The 20,445-nt window shown below is 35.1% G+C and overlaps 1 protein-coding gene and 1 pseudogene across 3 annotated transcripts in view; one reads left to right on the top strand and one right to left on the bottom strand.

The window, feature by feature from the left end:
- WDR4 (WD repeat domain 4) overlaps positions 1 to 14,114 on the top strand; it is a 61,053-nt gene extending 46,939 nt beyond the window's left edge. For 2 of the 3 annotated variants that reach the window (XM_069074825.1, XM_069074823.1), the window contains 4 exons: positions 1,101 to 1,284; positions 1,769 to 1,841; positions 12,887 to 13,044; positions 13,624 to 14,114. In XM_069074825.1, the coding sequence (XP_068930926.1) occupies positions 1,101 to 1,284; positions 1,769 to 1,841; positions 12,887 to 13,020 (391 nt within the window). In that variant the 3' untranslated portion in view covers positions 13,021 to 13,044; positions 13,624 to 14,114. The remainder of the gene's footprint in view (positions 1 to 1,100; positions 1,285 to 1,768; positions 1,842 to 12,886; positions 13,045 to 13,623) is intronic. The other variant, XM_069074824.1, reaches the window with a different exon arrangement.
- A 638-nt stretch (positions 14,115 to 14,752) lies between these two features.
- LOC138151293 (SCY1-like protein 2) lies at positions 14,753 to 20,278 on the bottom strand (annotated as a pseudogene).
- Positions 20,279 to 20,445: the final 167 nt, after the last annotated feature.

Raw genomic sequence — 20,445 nt, 5'->3', positions numbered from 1 at the left:
CTCACGCTGATTTCTTCATGGGCACATTTCAGCAAAGATAATTGGACAGTCATAGAGAAGTATGGATTTCCTGGTATGCTGAGTGTTTTGATTTCAGTAAGAATTGGCAGATGTGTTTATTATTCATATTTCTTGCCACTTGACTCCTTTATTTGTTTCTGTTCCCATTAGAGTAATTTTTATCTAGGTATATAGTTATATTTGTCAAAATGACTGGAATTATTCAGGGAACTCTAGGCCCTACTACAAATTAGAGGGGAGGATGGAATTTCATATATTTTTGAAGGACTACTTTTACCTAATTATTAAGCATTTGGTAGTTTACAGATGGAAAATAAGTTAACCTAGTAGCTTATTTGTGAAAGTAGTCTTTTAGCAGTCAGAAGAATCAAGGATCCTAGTTCTTATGTTCTGCTTTTGTCTTTGTGTCCCCATTGCTTAGCATAGTGTCCGGCACTAGTAGCCACTTGATGAATGTTTGATGATTGATGATGAATATCTTATGTCACAGTAGTATACAAAGTACATGTAGACATAGCATCTATTCCTTTTAAGAGATACCTATAAAAATTGGGTCAGAACTGTTGGTGTTGTATTAATCCCCATTAGCAGTCTCACTGTGAGTGTTGGCCACATTGCCCCTGATAAAACAGAATACAACAAGCCATTGATATTATATGATTTGACAGTAAATATTACTAATGGGAGAAGAATAGTGTGATGGGCCACTATGATGAAGTTGATACTATCTAGCCTTTGAATTCAAAGGGTGAGGCTTTTAAAAAACTTGATATATATAAAACTGCACATGATTGTAAGTTTGTAAAAATATATACAGGGATCTTTGAGTATCATAATAGTTTTGAAACAATATAATTACCGTCTTGGATTTCTATTTTTGATGCTACAACTTTCATATTCTCAGTCCCAAGGAAATTTGACTACAAAGGCAAATAACCGCCCCCCACCCTGGGTCACAGTGTAGGCTCACTGATCTTGCACTTCACTAGAACCTCTAGATTTTTTGCATGTGAATTGTTAGACCCAGTAGAGTCTAGTTGCAGTTACCTTTTTTTAATCTTTTCTTTCTTCCTTAAAAGTATTCCTGTAATCTACATCTTCCAAATTGATGACACCAAAAAACAGCTGATTTACAAACAGCAACTTACCTTTAATCACAGAGTGTGGGACATTGCTTTTGATGAAATACAAGGGCTTTGGGTTTTACAAGAGTGTAGAGAAATGCCGGTTTTGCTCTATCACCTTGAGAATGGACAGTGGCAGGTAAGAAACATGCTTTTTAAATAACAGTAATTATTCTTCATATTTATATAGACTAAGGATGTATAATACCAGTTCTGTGCAGCATTCTTTCAGTTTTTCTTAAAATTTTTGCTTGACCACTCCAGTTTTTGCTTTCATTTTTTAGGAAGAAACATTATAGTATCGTTGATCAGTGATAGCTTGGGTTCTAGTCCTAGTTCTGCTAGTTTGTTAGCTGTTTAACTGTGACCTATCACTTATTTTAGCTTTATTTTTTTCATCTGTAAGATAGGTTTATGATAGCTCCCCTGCTTACCTCATCATTTATAAGGATCAATAAATAATGTATATAAACTGCTTTGAAAACTGTAAAACATTATGTAGATCCAAGATGATTTCAGTTCTTTTGCTTTTCCTGAGATGTTTGTTTTCCTCTTTATGGTGAGAGCTCCATGTGCCTTGCATTTTACTTCTGATAAATGTTGCCATTTTTTGTCTTCTTCAGGCTATTTCGAAAAATGAGGTGTTAAAGAAAATTTCCAATAATCTGCATGAGAACTGGACCATGGTGGAAGGTGGTGAGATATTTACTTGTTAATATAATGTCTGAAATTATTCCTAGGATCTCCTCTTTGACACTCAGTAGGGCACTAGTGATCATTTTCAGCATTACCTTTTTGGCACTGTCTAGGAATGAAAAGGAAAGTGCCTTCATCATCACGTTGTCATGGCTATTTTGAGGGAAAGGGGTCTGTAGCTATGATTTTATTTGCTGTTAATAATTCCTGTGACCAGGGCAGATCAGAAGCTGTTCTGCAACATAGCCATACATAGTTGCCTTAGAGATTAAGTGACTTGCCCAGAGCTAGCCTCTATGTCTAAATCCTAGATTTGCCACTTAACTCTGTAAATCTTAATAGGTTACTTCACAGTCTTGGCCTCTGTCATTTCATACATAGAATGAGGCTAGGCTAATTGATCTGTAAGGTTCTGTCCAACTCTAAGTTTCTGTTAAGCTCATGCTTATAAAGCGTATGCATATAAAGACAGTTATCTCAGGGCTCATTCCAAGATGGTGTGAACTCATGGCAGACTTAAGTTGTTGTTTGTATTTGGTCAGGAAAGTATATGAGTCTTTAGTCTGTGTGGGTAAAAGATATTTTCTCAGTGTGCCAGTCAGGTTCAGGAATTAAAGGAAATCCATAATCGTTTGATCTAACTGTAGGATTTATTGAGTTATATATGAACCAGTTGAACTTCTTGATTCAAGAAAGACACAGGAAAATGTTGATTCACTTCCCTTTCAGCTGCTGAGTCTCCATATTTGTCCGGATTAACAGAGTTAAACTGCACTTAATGGAAGTGTTTAGGAAGTCATTTCTTTCTAGATAAAGCCTAACCAGTGATTCCACAGATGTTAGAGACTGTGCAGTTTTATGTTGAGGTAGGTCAAGGGAACTGGAAACTCTTAGAAATATGCAAATTCAGAGTAAGCAAGTCCCCATGTACCTGAGAATATTACAATTCCGAATTGGTCAGATAAAGGAAAACACAGTGGTCAGTTGAATTGCTTTGGAGTTTTGGGCTGCATTCATAAATATTCCCCAGTCGTTTTGGCTGTTTTCTGCATGTTCTTCCCCTTCTGCTGTTGAGTGAAGGGAATGGATCTAATTATTCCATATTCCTAGACTTTTATATTTTTAGCTCAAAACTCTTAAATATTTCATAAATCTTTTCAGTGTATGAAACTCTTCACCTAGTCATGATAAATGCTTTGAATTTCAGTTTACAGCAACCTAGTTTTTTTTTTTAAGAGGGAGGCATTAATATGGATGAACTATTGACAGATAATTTTCATTTGATTTTTGCAGTGTGATAGAAGATGATGTTTGTTTTTACATGCAGATTTGCCTTCTAAATTATGCTTTGTTTAGTTAAAAATGATTTGTGTACCTAAGAACATACTGGTCAGACAGTATGACCAAGGAGTAGCTGTGATTCATCCAAGACTGGTTTTTAAATTAATATGCATATTTCTCATCTTATTAATTCTGAAAAAGGCAATCAAGAAAACATTAACAACTGCCAAGAAGCTTTCTGCTGTGTCCACTACAAATTTATGACATAATTTCAGTTGAGCCTTATTGTGGCAATGTAATCCTTTTATGCCTTTTAATTGATTATAATTATGCCTTTTATAATATTATGCCTTTTAATTGATTCACTATTCCATTCTTCACAGAAACTCTTTCAAACTTTTTCATCCTTTAAATCTTCCATTGTCCTCGACCCTCTCAGCTGAGAACTTTGCCTCATATTTCCTGGAGAAAAATTGAGACCATTCACCAAGAACTTCTCCTTTTCTTCTAATGTCACATCACTCAGATCTCTTCTGCTATGATCTTCAACTATGTTTCACATGAAAAGGTGGCCCTTCTCCTAGCCAAGGCAAAATCCCTCTACAAATAAAAGTGCTCCCATCTCATCTTCTCCAACCGATCATCCCTTCTGTCATCTCCACTCTCACTCATTATCATTGTCTGCCTATTTACTGGCTGCTGCCTTATTACCAGCAAATATGCCTTTTTTCTCCGTATTCTCAAAAATGTCTCACTTAATCATCCTCAAAAGGTATCATCCTATATCACTCTTTTTGTGACTATGCTCCTTGAGAACATAATTTGCAATGGGTGCCTCCACTTTTCCTCTCACTAGCTTTTCCATTATCTCCAGGACTAACTTCAGAATTCCCTGTTTACCTTTTAATGCTCTTCATAACCTGGCCCCTTTCCACCTTCCTACTCCTCTTATACTGTACTCCCTTCCATGTACTCAAGTGATCTAGTGACACTACTTTTTTTGAATAGAATTTATCAACAAAATTCCTCAACTAAAGAAGTCTTCACAAACAGCAAAAACAAATTTGGCTAAATAAGTAATTAAAAGGAATAGTAATTTATGCCTAAATGTATGTGTGGATAAGATATATTATCTCTCCTACCTATAATATAAACAACAATCAGAGTTTTTATTAAAAAGTATAAAAGTATTATGAAGGATACAGGATTAAAGAACATTAAGATATTTTCATATTTACGAAAAAAAAAACTTTAATGTAGATGAAAGGGAAGAAGAAAAAGAATTAGCAATTTCAGAGACAATCTTATATAATAAAAAGGGTGCATGGAATCAAAACTTCAGGGAAGCCTAGGACTTAATAATTTAATAAAATGAAATATAAAATGCCTTATTTAATAGTTGTTATTAGTTAAATATATAATATTAAGATTGCTATAACTGCCTTTACTCATCCTCAAGAATAAGAGGGAACTGTTGGATCAGTTGTATTTGTTTTATATAAAATAAATGTGAATTTATTAATAAGAAAATTAATAAATGTGAATGGTCCCCTTTAAAAGAAGTTTTAGAAACAGATAAGACACATCAGTTTGTTGCTTTTAGGAAACACACTGACTAGAAGATTTACTTCTATTTCATTTGAGGTGGGTCATGCTGTTAGAGATTCAAAAAAAAGAAGAGTACCTGTAATTTTCTTTGATAAAGAAGACTTTAGAAAATATGTAATGAAGTGAATAAGGAGATAAAAGTGATAAGGAGAATGTAACTTATTCTCTTTAGGCCTGAAACAGAAAGATTATCTATGATGCTTTCTAATACTTTACAGAAAAAAACACTCATCTAGACAACAGCATGATGGAGTGGAAAGGGTGTTAAATTGGAAGGCAGAGAACCTGGGTTCATATTGGTGATGTTGGGGAGGCTAACATAGTCAACCTTTTGGCACATCATCTTCTTCATCTTTAAAATGAAGCGCTTGGATTAAATTTCCTCAGCGGTCCTATGTTGCTCTAAATGTATAATGCCTGGTTGATATTAACGACTGAAAGTAAGAGCAGAAAGTAGAAAATGAAAGAATAATAAATGCCAAAACCAAGAGTTGTTGACCCCCTCCTTGGGCAAAGTCACATTTAAAATGAGAGGAAAAAATACCATTCAGTTAAATTACATTTGCAAAATGAGAGGGCAAAACAGATACAAAAGAAATGAAAACATTATTAGGAAATATTACATAGAGCCATTGTCTGAAAAATTGGAAAACTAAAAGGAAATAGCTGTTTATTTGCAAAATACTAATTTCCAAAATTGATGTAATAAGAATTTAATAATTTAAACAAACCAGGAGGTCTCCATGAGGAGCCCCAGGGATTTATACTTGGCCTTATGCTATTTAATATTTCTGTGAATGCATAAAAACCATGCTCATCAGATTTGCAGATGACACAAAATTGGGTGAAATGACAGGATCAAAAAAAGATCTTGATGGGCTAGAACAATGGACTGAATTTACCTAGTTGGAATTTAATAGGGATAAATGGAAATTAAAATATTTGGATTCAAAAATCATTTTTCTAAAGCTTGGTTATATAGCAGTTTGGAAAAGATCTAGGTTTCCTTAGTGGATTGTAAACTCAGTATAAGTCAGTAACGTGATATGCTCTAGGCCTGTAGTCAGGAAGACCTGAGTTCAAATGTGGCCTCAGATACTTACTAGCTGTATGATCCTGGGTAAGTCACTTAACCTCTGTTTTCCTGGAGAAAGAAATGGCAAGCCACTTCAGTATCTTTGCCAAGAAAACCCCATGGACAGTATGGTCCACAGGATCACAAAGGGTCAGACATGACTGAACAACTAAACAATACTTTGATATGGCTGCTGAAATAACAAAACTAAACTGATTTGATTTATACAGCATTAAAAAAGGAGCAAGATGGCAGTGGTCTTGATGTTCTCTGTCCTGATCATAGGACATCTAGAATTCTGGATTCTAGAACTAACAGTCTACAATTCAGGATGCTACTGTTTGAGAAGAACATTGATAAGCCAGAGAGTGGTTAGTTGAGGGCAGCCAGAATTCTAAAAGACCTTCAGTCATTGCCATATAATAAAACCAGTTGAAGGATCTAGGAATTATTAGCTTAGAGAAGAGAAGACTCCACGGTGAATGCCCTCTTAATCTTTTTGGAGTGCTGTCATATGGAAGAGGAATTAGATTTATTCTGTTTACTCCCAGAATTCACATCAAAGAACAATAAATGGAAATCGCAGAAGAGTTAATTTAGGATTAATGACAGGAACATTTCCTTAATAATTATCACTATCCATAATTGGAATAGTCTTTGGAAGGTAGTATATTCCCTTTCCTTGGAGGTATTCATTGATATCCTAGGTGATAACCTTTTATCCAGGTATATTGTAATGAGATCTCTTTTTTGAGTTTGGGTTGTACTTGATGGCCACTGATGTTACTTTTGAGTTCTAAGATTCTGTGAATCTGTGAAAATATAACTGGAAAAAAAATCTCCAGAAAAATCCCTTATAAGATATCTGATAAGATTGAGAAATATAAAAACACTAAACATTAGGTATAGAAAAACTTTTCCTCAACACAACACAGTAAAAAGTAAGTCAAAAGAGCCAGCTTATATAATGGAGAAACGTTAAAAGCATTCTCATTAAAAACATATACAAAACAGGAATACCTGTTTAAACTGCTGTTATTTGACATGTAATATTGAGTTATTTGATATAGTACTACAAATTTTAGCAGTTGCAGTTAAGCTAGGTAAGAGACATTAAGGAATTCACTTTGAAAATTAGAGGTCAGGATGTTATCATTATAAATGATGGGTTAGAATATTTGACCTACAAGTGTATTTCAGAGTTCAACCTCCTCAACTAAAGAACTAATGGATATAATAGTAAAGGAAATTGCCAAATACAGATTAATCCATAAAAGTCTCCATTTCTTATTTACGAGTAAAGTTAATAAAACCAAATTTTAAAACCTGAATACATTGTTTGATAAACCCAAACAACCAAGCTTTTAGGTTAAGAAAGCACTATTGACAAAAATTGCTGGGATAAATGGAAAGCATTTTCGCAGAAACTAGGCAAAGACCAACATTTCATGCCATATACCAGGAAAAAAAAATAACAAAATGGGTACATGATTTAGACAAATAAAGGGTGATAATCATAAGCATATTGAGAGGAACTTGGAAAATTTTATCTGTCAGATCTTTGGACAAGGGAAGACTTTATGACCAGAAGAGAGAGAGGTTTGTAGGAAGTAAAATAAATAATTTTGATCACATTAAATTAAAAAGGGTTTGCACAAACCAATGCAGCCAAAATTAGAGGGGTAGCAGGAAACTGTGGAGAAATGTATAGCAAGTTTCTCTGATAAAGGTCTTGTTTCTTAAATATATAGGGAACTGAGCCAAATTTATAAAAATAAGAACCATTTCCCAGTTGATAAATGGTCATAGGTTATAAACAGTTTTCAGAAGAAGAAATGAAAACTATCTATAGCCACATTAAAAAAAGCTACAAATGGGGCAGCCAGGTGGTGCAGTGAATAGAGGCCTGGCCCTGAAGTCAGGAGGACTTGAGTTGGAATGTGACCTCAGACACTTAACACTTACTAGCCATGTGACCTTGGGCAAGTCACTTAACCCCAACTGCCCTACCTAAAAAAAAAGGCTGTAAATAACTACTTATTTGAGAAATGCAAATTATAATAGCTCTGAGGTACCGCTTCACATCTATCAGGTTAAAATAACAGATAAGGAAAATGACAAATGCTGGAGAATAGGTAGAAGATTAGGGATACTAATGCGCTGTTGGTGGAGCTGTTAACTGTCTAGCCATTCTGGAGAAGAATTTGGAACTATTCCCAAAGGGCTATCAAACTCTGCCTGCCCTGTGACCCAGAAATACCACTACTAGGTCTGTATTGTAGAGAGGTCAAAGAAAAGGGAAAAGGACTTTATATGTACAGAAATGCTTATAGTAGTTCTTTTTGTGGTGGCAAAGAATTGGAAATTGAGATGCCCATCAATTGGGAAATGGCTTAATAAGTTGTGGTATGTGTTTGCAATAAATCATATTATGTTATAAAAAATAACAAGAAGGATGGTTTCAAAAAAACCTGGCAAGACATATATGAATTGATGCAGAATGAAGTGAGCAGAACCAGAACACTATACACAGTAACAGCAATATTATGATGATGTTCAGTTGTGAAAACTCAGCTACTCTGATCAATACAATTATCCAATCCAGTTTCCAAAGAATTCATGATGGAAAATGCTGTTCACCTCCAGAAAGAGAACTGATGAACTCTGAGGCCAAATTGAAATAAAATTTTTTCACTTCTTTTTATTGTCTTTTTTTTGGCAACAAAGCTTATATGGAAATATGTTTTGCATTATTTCACATATATTCACGTATAGATAAAGATATACAGCTTGCTTTCTCAATGGCTGGGAAAGAGACTTGAGGGGAAAAGAGAATTTGAAACTCAAAATTGAAAAAGATGTTAAAAATAAATTTTTTTAATAGGAGGTGGGGGGGCCTTTATAGGATAACAAAAATCATTGAATATTTGACACTTAATGTGCCAAGAAATACACAGGATCTCTATGTCAATAACTATAAATATAAAAACACCAAAAATAAATGAGTACTTAAATGAAAATAATGAGGGGTGTTAAATTTTTTTCTCTTTTATTCTTAAATATTATGTATTTAAAATGTCTATAGGAGCTCTCTTATGGAGCCTGGAGAGAGAGGGATACTTGGAAAAATTTTTGTCGTAAAAGATATTGAAAACTTATTTTTAAAAAGCAATGAAAGTCAATGTTATTCGGAAGATAGATATTCTCGCTGTTGGCTTAAGTTTTATGTCATCTCCAAATGTAGTAAAACTCACAGAATGCTTATACTCTTTGACTTGGTAATTCCATGGTTGGAATATGCCCTGAAGGTTTAAATTCTACCATTCCACCTCCCCAAAAAAGGAGAGGAGGAGGGCTGAGTTAGCTATTCAGAGATTTTTCGGAGCAGCATTTTATGTAATAGCTAAAATCTAACAGATACCTAAATGTCTAACAGGCACATTAGTGTAATTTACTTTAATGTGATTAAGACCAAAAAGTAGGAGGAACAGAAGGAAATTTGGAAAGATGTTTATGAAATAATATGTAATATAAAATGAAAAAAAAAGTTAGGAGAATGGAGTATATGCTATGATCATATGAGGGAAAGTAAATGGGAATAGAGATTCCTGATGGATAGGAATTTAAAGGGAGTTTAAAAGGGAGTGAAAATGCAGACAATGAAATTAAGTGTAAATAGTTAACACGAGACCTCTTCATTGTATTTATTTTTGTTGTTGATTTTTTGTCTGTTTTTTTTTTTTTTTGCTTTTTGGAGATGGTGAAGGCAGGGTAATTGGGGTTAAGTGACTTGTCCAAGGTCACATAGCTAGTAAGTGTTAAGTGGCTGAGGCTTCATTTGAACTCAGGTCCTCTTGACTCCAGGGCTGGTGTTCTATTCACTGTGCCACCTAACTGCCTTAAATGTTAAGTTTTGAATAAGACATTTCATTTAAAATTTTTTTCTAGACTTATATGCTAAAACTTAAATACAGAATTACAAAAGAGACATTATAAATTTGAATATTAAAATTTAAATACAAAATATGAAGAGAAAAAAACTTATCATGTGCACAGTAGAATGTAAGAGAGGATTCAAAATATATAGCAACAAATTTCCATTTCAAGAAAACCTATGTAATAAATACTATGCATTGCGTTGAGTTGGCCATCTTTTCTTTGCTTCCATGTAAGTTTTCTTTTTTTCTCTACTGTGTACTTTTTACTTTGTTTTTTTTCCCCTTTCTCCTCCATGTCCCCCAATAAGGCTATAATTAATCTTGGATATAATTATATACATATACATATATACACATACATACATACATAGATACATAAACATATGCTTTCCCTAACAAATTCTACTCCTGATCTGTTTTTATGTTTGTGTGTATCTTAATTTCATATCCCTCCTTATTTCTCTGCTTCTACCCCCTACTTTGCCCTCCAATTACTTAACCTACTCTCCATCCCTCCTTTAATCCATAAAAAGTCTTCATTTCTTATTTACGAGTAAAGTTAATAAAACAAAATTTTAAAACCTGAATACATTGTTTGATAAAGCCGAACAACCAAGCTTTTAGGTTAAGAAAGCACTATTGACCCATTCCCATAAATCTAAAAACCTTCCATACCCCACTTTAAGCTATTCCCACAACCTCCCCTCTAGAGGTTATTCTCTCCCCCCCATCCCCTTAGCATTTTCTTTCTGAATTTAGAAGACTTTTATACTCATATGTGTGTGTGTATATGTATGTATGTATATACATATACATACACACATATGTATTGTTCCCTCTTTAATCCATTCCTCATGAAAGTAGGTTTCAAGAACTAATAGTCCTCCTCCCCCATCTGATTAATCTGTTGGTTCTTCCTCTTGAATCTCATTTGTATAAGATAATTACTCTTTTTTACTATTCCTAAACAGTTTTACTTCTTAAAGTCATATTCTTAGGTTTACTCCAATCTTTCTTATGATCTAATTACTAATAGTATTTGACATACATTTTATATTTTACATACCTAAAAGGTAAATAGTCTGTCCTTTTTGAATCTGCTATAATTAATCTTTGCTGTGTACCTTATATTTCTCTTTGCACTTGTATGTCAAATCTTTTATTAAATTCAGTTTTTTTTTTTTTAAACAAAGTCCTTAAAGTCTCATTCAGGATTATGCTTAACTTTGTTGGGTGTATTTTCAATCAGAACCCCAGTTCTTTTGCTCTTCAATATATACTGTTCTAAGACCAGTGATCTTTTAGTGTTGCCGCTGCTATGTAATTCTAATTATGGTCTTATGTAATTCTAATTGTGGTACCACTATATTGAAATTGTCATTTTTTGTTGCTTGTAATATTTTATCCTTGAGCTGGAGGTTTCAGAATTTGACTATGATATTCCTGTGGGTTTTCCATATAGGATCTCTTTTTCTGGTGGTGATCAGTGGATTTTTCTATTTCTATTTTCTTGTTCTAATGCTTCAGGACAATTTTCATTAATTATTTCTTGTATTTATTGTATCAAGATTCTTTCTTTGATCATAGCTTTCAGGTAGTCTGATTATTCTTATGTTTTCTATTCTTGATCTGTTCTCTAGATCATTCTCTTCTATTTTCTCATTCTTTATATTTTGTCTTATTATTTCTTGATCTCTTATAACTTAGCTGTCTTCCTCTTCCCCAATTCTGATTTTCAAGGAGTCATTTTCTTCCTTAAGATTCTCGATCTCCTTTTCTAATTGGTTAACTTTCTTTTCATAATCTTGTTTTTCTTAGATTATTACTATTATTATTTTTAGTTTTTCCTCAGTCTCTCTCATTTGATTTTTATAGTCTTTTTTAAGTTCTTCTGTGAATTCTTTTTGGGCAGGTGACCATTTGACAAGTCTCTTTGGGGTAGAAGAAGGTCTCTTTGCTTCAGTATCCTCTGAAGATGAATCATGGTCTTCTCTATTCCCATAGTAACTCTCTGTGGTTAGATTCTTTCTCTTTTCCCTGTCCATTTTAAAAAATTTGTAGTAGCTTTGTTTTTGTAATCACCTCTAGTCCTGGGTTATGGTGCCTCTGGTCTCAGATCCTCCTTCATTTCTCTCTTCTGTCCTGGAACTGAGACCCAAGACCTCCAGCCTCCTGTAAGCGCTCATGGCCAGCACTGCCTCTGCCCCGCTGCTGCTGCTGCACTCACTGGGCGTGTGCTCACTCTGGTGTTCCTTGTCAGCAGAGGGTTGTTCGCATGCTCAGCTCAGACAATCAACTCCCCTCACCATCTGGGAGGTAAAAGTTCCTGTGGACTGAACCTGAGGCAAGCCTCCCAAACCAGCCAACCCCAGGGCTTACCAGTTGTTGTTTAAGTGAACTTAGCCTGGAAGCATTTACTTTTCACAGGGCCCAAACTTTGTCCTGGGATTTTTCTTTAGATCTTCTCTGATTGTCCCAGGAGGACCCCTGTTCTGCCTCTACTCTTGTTTATTTTTACTACTCTGTATTTGTTCTGAGGTGCTATTTTTTCTCTTTTGTGGGGGAAGGTCTTTAGAGCTTGGAATTTTCTCTGCAGTCTTTCCATTTCCTTTTTTTTAAATAAAGGAAAACATTGGATTAAATACTTGAATAACAAAATCTTAAAATTTTAGAACTGAATGATCTAACCTAACTTTAACAATAAGAAATCTGAAGTCTAGAGTTTTAGTTGATTAACACAAGTGTCACTCATCTCCTTATTGAAAATCAAATGTATGATCCAGGTTTCTTGATTGCAATTTTCTGGCCATCATGTTCTAGTTATTTTTTAATTTCTAAGGTCACCACTTCATCAGTTTGATGTATGGGCAATCCATTTTTCCTAAATAAGTTAGTGCGCATTAATTATTTAATAATTTTTAATAATAATTAATTTAAATTATTGTTTAATTTATTAAATTAAATTATCAATAAAATTAAATTTAAATTTAATAATAATTAATTTTCCTAAATAAGATAGTATATATTAATTAAAAGTTTAACTTTATAAAGGGACCTTGAGAGGGTTCAGTTATATTTAGGTGGCATATCAGCATCTTGCTGCTAAAGATTCCCTATTTATTGTTCTTTTTTTCCCATCACAGGATCTCCTGGTATGGATGACAGCTTTAGCAGTCTCTACAAGACCACATTTGATAACATGACTAATTATTTGAAGAAAAAAGAAGAAAGAGTACAGCAGCAATTGGAGAAAAAGAAGAGAAGGAAAAATCCTTGACTTGCTCTTGAGGCACACAAAAAAGTAATGAAAGGCACCGATGTGACAGTTATTTTTCTAGTTGTTTGAAGGTCATAGGATCTTAGATTTAAAGCTTGAGTACCTTAGGGGTTATCTATTCCATCCTTCTTACTTTATAGATCAGAAAATAGGTTCAGAGAAGTTTTGACTTGTCCAAGTTCACACAGGAAGAAAGTGAGAGTTGAGATTTGAATACTAATTTTCTAAATCCAGTACTTGGTAAAAATTCATGGGGGCAAAAATCATATTTTACCTCAACTTACTTTTATTTCCCCCATTATATTTGAAAAAGGAAATGGTGTAAACTATTTGCATCTCCTAAACTTGGTGGTGGTTAGTGCTATTCACCTCTAGGAAGGCACTTGAATCAAAGCTGTTTGGGATAAAATGGCAGTATCCTTTGTTAAGAGGAAATGATATTGTACCTATGGTCCTTTATTGTATATATACTTTATCCTCCAATTGAGGGAAGAAATAAAGTTTGTAAGTTTAACTGAAGACGTTTAGAATAATTGTAGGAATACAAGGCCTGTTATCTTCTTTTTTGAAGGTAGTAATCTGGGATCCTTTGCTTCTCACCAGGTTAGATGTGCTATTTTGGATCATCAGCTATTAAAAACCTCAGCCTCCTGAACTCCCACCACTATATCTATGAGCCAGACTATACAAGATGCATGAATTTCAAAGTAGAGGCATTAAATGAAAACAATAGTAAGGTAAATAATGAGGAATTGAGTGAAATGTTCATTTTTTAAATTTCAAAATATATTTTTTTGACATATCACTAGTATGTTTATTTGAGAGACTGATATGACCCATCACCTTCACATTAAATGTTATTTTAGATATTGGTAATTCATTTTATGTATCTGAAGAGATTTTCTGTGCAGAGTGGTAAAAAGTAAGGATAAAGTGATCCGTTTTTTTTCTGAACGTGACAAAAATGTACAAATAGATGTTTCTATGAAAAAAACAAAAAGTGGGTTGCATGCAAAACTGCATGTTTCCATTATATGCAGTTTGCATTTCTTTTAAAAATATATTTAATAAATGCAAAATTAGTTTCAAAGCTGTCCTGGTTGTCCATGTCTCCTTCCTAATCTTCTGTTTTTTTAAAATGCATTTTTCTTTTTCTCTTTTTCTAGTAAAAAATCTCTGCCTGTTTAAAAAACCCAATACCCTTATAACAATTATGCATGATTAAGCAAAACAAATCCATACATTGGCTACTTCTGACAATGTGTAAATTGTTTTCATTCATCGTATGCAGGAGAACTTTGAAGATTGATGAAAACTGTTTTCTTTAAAATGCATGTGAAGAACTAGGATTAAAAAACAACAGGGAGTTCAGCAAAGAGTATATTCACTTCCCCCAACATGAACTTGTAAAATTGTTTTCTTGAATCTAAATATAAGACTTTGTGGTTATCTCTATGGAATTTATTCTAATCAAAGCCCTGAGTGAAACAAGACTGGCAAATGAAGCCAGCTTATTGAAGCTGGAGCTGGATATATTTTTCTGAAGTGACTGCAGTGAAACTAATCTAATCGAAAAACTTACCAAAAGGAGTGAATGACACACTTGTGACAATGCGATTGCCGTTTGTAGGAAAGCACCATGCCACTATCATCAGTACATATGTTCCTACCATGACAAGTCCTGATAAGGTTGAAGAAAAATTTGTTGAAGACCCTCATCATCAGTATGCCAGAGAAGACAAGCATATAATTCTGGGTGACTTATGTAAGAGTAAGCACAGCCTTCCAGAAAGGGCAGGGAGTCCTTGGAAGGAATGGAGATGGAAACGCAACAGCCATGGTCACTTACTATTGAAGACTTGTGCATCTCATTATCTTCTTATCGCCAACACTGTCTTCCATTTACCTAAACGCAATAAAACTTTTTGGATTCACTGTTGTAGCAAACATTGGCATTTAATAGACTATGTTGTAAAGAGAAGAGGCAAACAGGATATGAGAGTGACAAAGGTAATATGTGGCACATAGTGTTGGACTAATCAGACATATCCTCTCCAAGCTAAATATTCACATTCAACAAAAGTGTCAGCCCAAAGGTAACATGATTAACAGAAGACTTAGTGTCAGCAGGTTAGAGGGCTTCTCTGAGTGGGAAGACTGTTGCTAACTTGGAGGGAAAGTTGAGCCAACACACAGTTGGCAACAGTGGAGCAGAAAAGGAGTGGGCCCTTTCAGAGATTTGATATATAGTACTTCATTTACTCATCTGAGCCAGATCACTCAAACATGAAGATTGGTTTGATGAAAATGATGGGGAAATTCAGAAGCTGCTAAATGAAAAGCGAGAAGTCCACAGGGTTTACCAGCAGGATGGTTTCTCTCTCTAAGAAGGCTGCATTCAACTCCATCAAAAGTAAAATGCTAGGGAAGCTAATGAAGATGCAGGATTCTTGGCTCAGTAAGAAGGCAGATGGAATTCAGTTTTATGCTGATAGTAACAATCCAGAGTGCTTTTATGATGTCCTGAAGGCTGTTTATGGGCTAAAGACCTTTGGTGAATTTCATCTACTCAGTACTGATCAAGCCGCATTGATTAGTGATAAGGCCATGATCCTGGAGAGATGGGCTGAGCACTTCAATAATGTTCTCAACAGACCATCATCAATCAATGTTAAAGTCATTGATCTTATATGTCAGGTTGAAGCTAATTACTCTCTAGCCAAACTTACAGCTGAAGAAGAGGTTTTGAATGCCATTAGGCTCCTCTCATGTGGCAGAATGCCTAGTGCTGATTCTGTTCCATCTGAGATTTACAAAGTGTGGTGTCCACTGCTCATACGAAAGCTGACTGAAATCTTCCATGTTGTAGTGCAAGAGGTTGTTATCCCTTAGGAGCTCAAAGATGTCTCCATTGTGCATCTCTGTAAAGGTAAAGGAAATAGATTATCCTGTGACAATCACAATGGGGTCTCTCTCTTAGTCATTGCTAGTAAGATTCTTGCCAGAGTCCTTCTTAATAGGCTGATTCTTCACCTAAAGATGGTCATATACTTGAGAGCCTGTGTGGCTTCAGAAAGATAATGGTGTTTGCTGCCCGACAACTCCAGGAGAAATGCCAGGAACAGAATAGAGGTCTGTTCATTCAACATTCATTGATCTGACTAAAGCCTTTGATGCTGTCGATTGTGAGGGCTTGGGGAAAATTATGTCAAAATTTGCTTACCCAGAGAAGTTCATCAGTACTGTATGTCAAGAGAATTGGTTCATTCTACTTTGAGTTTCTGAGACCCAAATAATTTGTTTAGAGAAGACATATCTGTGGGACTGTGTGGGGTCTGTTCTGAAACTCCAGCTGAAACTTTTGGCAAAGTAGAAGGCATTCCCTGGGTCATCTTGGTCATTTCAGGTGTGCTTGGGCCACTGAACAGATGCTGATTAGTATTCATAGGAAGGCTGAATCTTCATTTCTGGAAGCCCATTTTGGTTTAGACCAAAATGATCCAATTTCAGAAGCTATCAGAAGCTGAAGTTTTAGGAGTGTTCAGAGAGAAGCTGGTCAGGAAGACATTATCTATCAAAATATCTGTTAAGTCTTTTGCTTGATGGGCACTGCAGGTGTGCAGAACTGTGCCTGAAATGGCTGCTGATTTCAGCCTTTAGGCCTGATCTTGCTCCTTTGCTTGCTTTTGCTTCTCTTCAAATATAAGTGATGACTAACTACCAGTATTTTTTTCTCCAGATACATTCATTTGATTGGTGATATCCAAAGATTTTTGCTCTTTCCCCCTCCCATGTTTCTGTAGCACTTCAATACTTACAAATCATTTTCCTCACAACAACCTGATACATAGTAGTACACATAAATATTATCATCATTTTACATAGGAGAACAATGAAAGTAACAGAAATTAATCACTTGCCTTAGGTGACACAGCTAGTAATCATCAGAGGGAGACTTAATTCCCAGATTTGTCTATAAGTCCAAGGTTCATTGCTCACTTTATATTTTTTTAAAAAATATTGATACCTTTTTGTATGTAACAGTCATTTATTCTAAACTTTTTCCCACCCACATTGAACTCTCCCATGCAACTGAGGGAAAAAATCGATTTGCATATAGTAATTCAATATCTGTAGCTTGCTGTATCTCCAGTGAGCAGATATAGTTGTGCTTTGTCATTTTTTCAGGGTCACGATTCATCATTACTATTGCGGTGGGGGATCTGCCCATCCAAAAACTGTTGCGGTTTAAACTCTGGGACACCAAAAACTGTTGGGCTGTGGTAGAACCATCTCAAAGAATTCAAAGTTAGACCACCTCTAATCCAAAACAGGCATTTATTGAAACTGATGCGTCTAATGGAGCAGGCTGAGTTCCAAGAGGAACCAGCAACTTCAGAGAGAGCAAGATGAATTTTTATAGAGTAAAGATGCAATTACATAACAAATAATGAATATCAAAAAGGCAGGAGGGGTTTGTTAAAGGATTAGGTAATGGAGGAGGGGTCCCAGCCACAGTGTAACTGCATATGTGATTACCCACAATGTATACAGAAGAACCCATTGGGGGGGGGGTAGCTATTATGATAATATTATAATAAGCCTCTCTACATCATGAGTTTACTTTAGGTCAGTTCTTTAGTATTACTGCACAGGTGCCTACTTAGGGAAAGTTCCTTCTATTGTTTTGAGGTCCATATCCTGCTAGAATATCCTTGTCATTCAGCTTTCTGATTGGCTGATTATTGTGGTCCTGTCTGGGACTAGATGGATGTGGTTGTGATTGATTGAGTGTATGGACATACCTGCTGTTTCTGTGGGAAATAAGAGGAATGGGTCTGGGGGCAGTACCTAGGTAGAGGCAATGACTGGGATCCCATTACATGGACACACCTGCTCTTTCTGTGAGAACTATGAGTTCATGGACACACCTATTCTAGTGAGCAGTGAGGCATATATGAGGAAGTTAGGATATTGGGGGGGGGCTGGGTAGGTACAATGGGCCTGTTGTTCAGTGGGGCTTATAATGATGTTAGAATGTTGGGGCTGGGGGCAGCTTTATTAGGATTCCATCAGTTATAATTAATCAGAGTTGTAGCACGTAATTTTTGGTGTTTTCTGTAGTCATGGTATATATTGCTCTCCTGGTTCTGCTTATTTGACCTTCATCAGTTTATAAAATTTTCCTATTTCTCTGAATTTCTTAGTAAAATTCTATTATATCCTCTACCACATTTTTTCAGTCAATCAACAACTTATGAACACATTTTTGATTTTTTTTTCTTTTTCTGCTGCTGCTGCATGAAATGATACTATGAATATTATGTATGCCCTTGGCATAACTGGGGGGAGGGTGTCAAAGGATATAAACAGCTTTGTAAGTTTTCTTGCATAAAATCCAAAATTTTCCAGAATGGTTAGAGTAATTCATAGTTCCACTGATAGTGTATGAGTTTGCCTGTCTTACTACCAACCACAGAGTTATTTTAATTTGCATCCCTTCTCTTGCTATTTCTTGTAATTGGACTGTGTGAAAAGAGTCTATAAAAGGGAGGGATGTGGAAAGTGGGCATCAATCCCACTCAAATGAAAGAGACAAAGAAGGATTGAGTCTACATACACCCACCTACACTCAGAAACATATGAGGGATTTGATGTAAAAATGCATCAACTAAAAAGAAACAAAAGGGATAGGGAGAGGTGGATTAAGAGGGAAGAGATACTGGACATGGAAAAGCCTAAAGCAAAACTAACTTCCTGATAATGAAGGGAAGATTAAAAGTGGGTGGGGGAAGAGAGAAGGAAAGAAAAACAAAGAATCTTAAAATTTTGGGGGGTACATAAAATATATCATAAGCAATTGGAGAATTGTTAAAATATAATGTGGTATATGAACACAATGAAATTGTATCAGAAGAAATGACAGAAAAGCAGAGGAATAAGTGAATAAGCATTTATTAATCACCTGCTGTGTGCCAGACATTGTACCAAATTCTTTATAAATATTATCTCATTTGATCATCACAACAATCATGTGAGATAGGTGCTGTGATTCCCGTTTTATAATTGATGAAACAGGTGGAGGTAAAGTGACTTGCCCAGGGTCATACAAATACAAGAGTCTGAGGCTGCTGAAGTCAGTCCAGGTCCAGAGCTCAGTCTGCTGCACACTCACAGAGCCATTTCACGCTTCTCTTGAATATTGTGTTTAAATGTCAGATTTTCTATTCAGCTCTTGTTTTTTCGTAAGGAATGCTTAAAAGTCTTCTATTTCATGAAATATCCATTTTTTTTAACTTGAAGATTATACTGTTTTGCTAGGTAGATTATTCTTGGTTGTAATCCTAGCTCTTTTGCCCTTCAGAATATCATATTCCAAACCTTCTGCTTCTGGAGCCAGAGAGAAGCTGCTAAATCTTGTGTGATCCTGACAGTATTTGAATGGTTTCTTTCTTGCTATTTGTGATAGTTTCTCCTTGATCTGGGAGCTCTGGAATTTAGCTAGAATTATTCCTGGGAGTTTTTATTTTGGGAACTCTTTCAGGAAGTGATCAGTGTATTCTTTTAGTTTCTATTTTATCCTCTGTTCCTAGGATTTGGGGCAGTTTTCCTTGATAATTTCTTAAAATATGATGTCTGGATTCTTTTTTTTTTTTGATCATGGCTTTTAGATAATGCAGTAATTCTTAATTTACCTCTCCTAGATCTTTTATTCAGGTTCATAGTTTTTCCAATGAGATATTTCATATTTTCTTCTATTTTTTCATTCTTTTGACTTTGTTTTATTGTTTCTTAATGTCTCATGGAATTAGCTTCCACTTGCCCAATTCTAATTTTTTTTTTTAAAGCAATTGGGGTTAAGTAACTTGCTCAAGGTTACACGGCCAGTTATTTCTGGGTGTGGTACTAAGTATCTGAGCCCAGATTTGATCCCAGGTCATCCCGACTCTGGGGCTGGTGCTCTTACTCACTGTGTCACCTGGCCGCCCTTGCCCAATTCTAATTTTTAACAAATTATTTTCTTCAATGAGCTTTTGTAGATAAAATTTAGCCATTTCTGCTTTTTAAGGAGTTATTTTCTTTCTTTAAAAAAATCCTTTATTTTTAGTTTTCAGCATTCATTTCCACAAGATTTTGAGTTACAAATTTTCTCCCCGACTTTCCCCTACCTCCAACCCAAGCAGTTATTTTCTTCAGTGAATTTTTGTGCCTCTTTTACCAAGCTGTTAGTTCTTTTTTCATAATTTTCTCGCACCATTCTCATTTCTTTCCCTACTTTTTCCTCTGCAACTCTTATATCTCTTTAATTCTCTCAGCAATTCTTGTTGGACTTGTGTCCAGTTTGCTTTGAGACTTTGCTTGTAGTTCTTTTCATGTTGTTTCCTACTGAGTTTGTGTCCTGATCTTCCTTGCCACCATGATAAC

Source organism: Petaurus breviceps, unplaced genomic scaffold (assembly GCF_028583685.1).
Source record: "Petaurus breviceps papuanus isolate PSGF00001 unplaced genomic scaffold, PetGlider_PUasm1.0 90897, whole genome shotgun sequence".
Lineage (NCBI taxonomy): Eukaryota > Metazoa > Chordata > Mammalia > Diprotodontia > Petauridae > Petaurus > Petaurus breviceps.
This window is presented reverse-complemented; position numbering and strand designations above follow the sequence as displayed.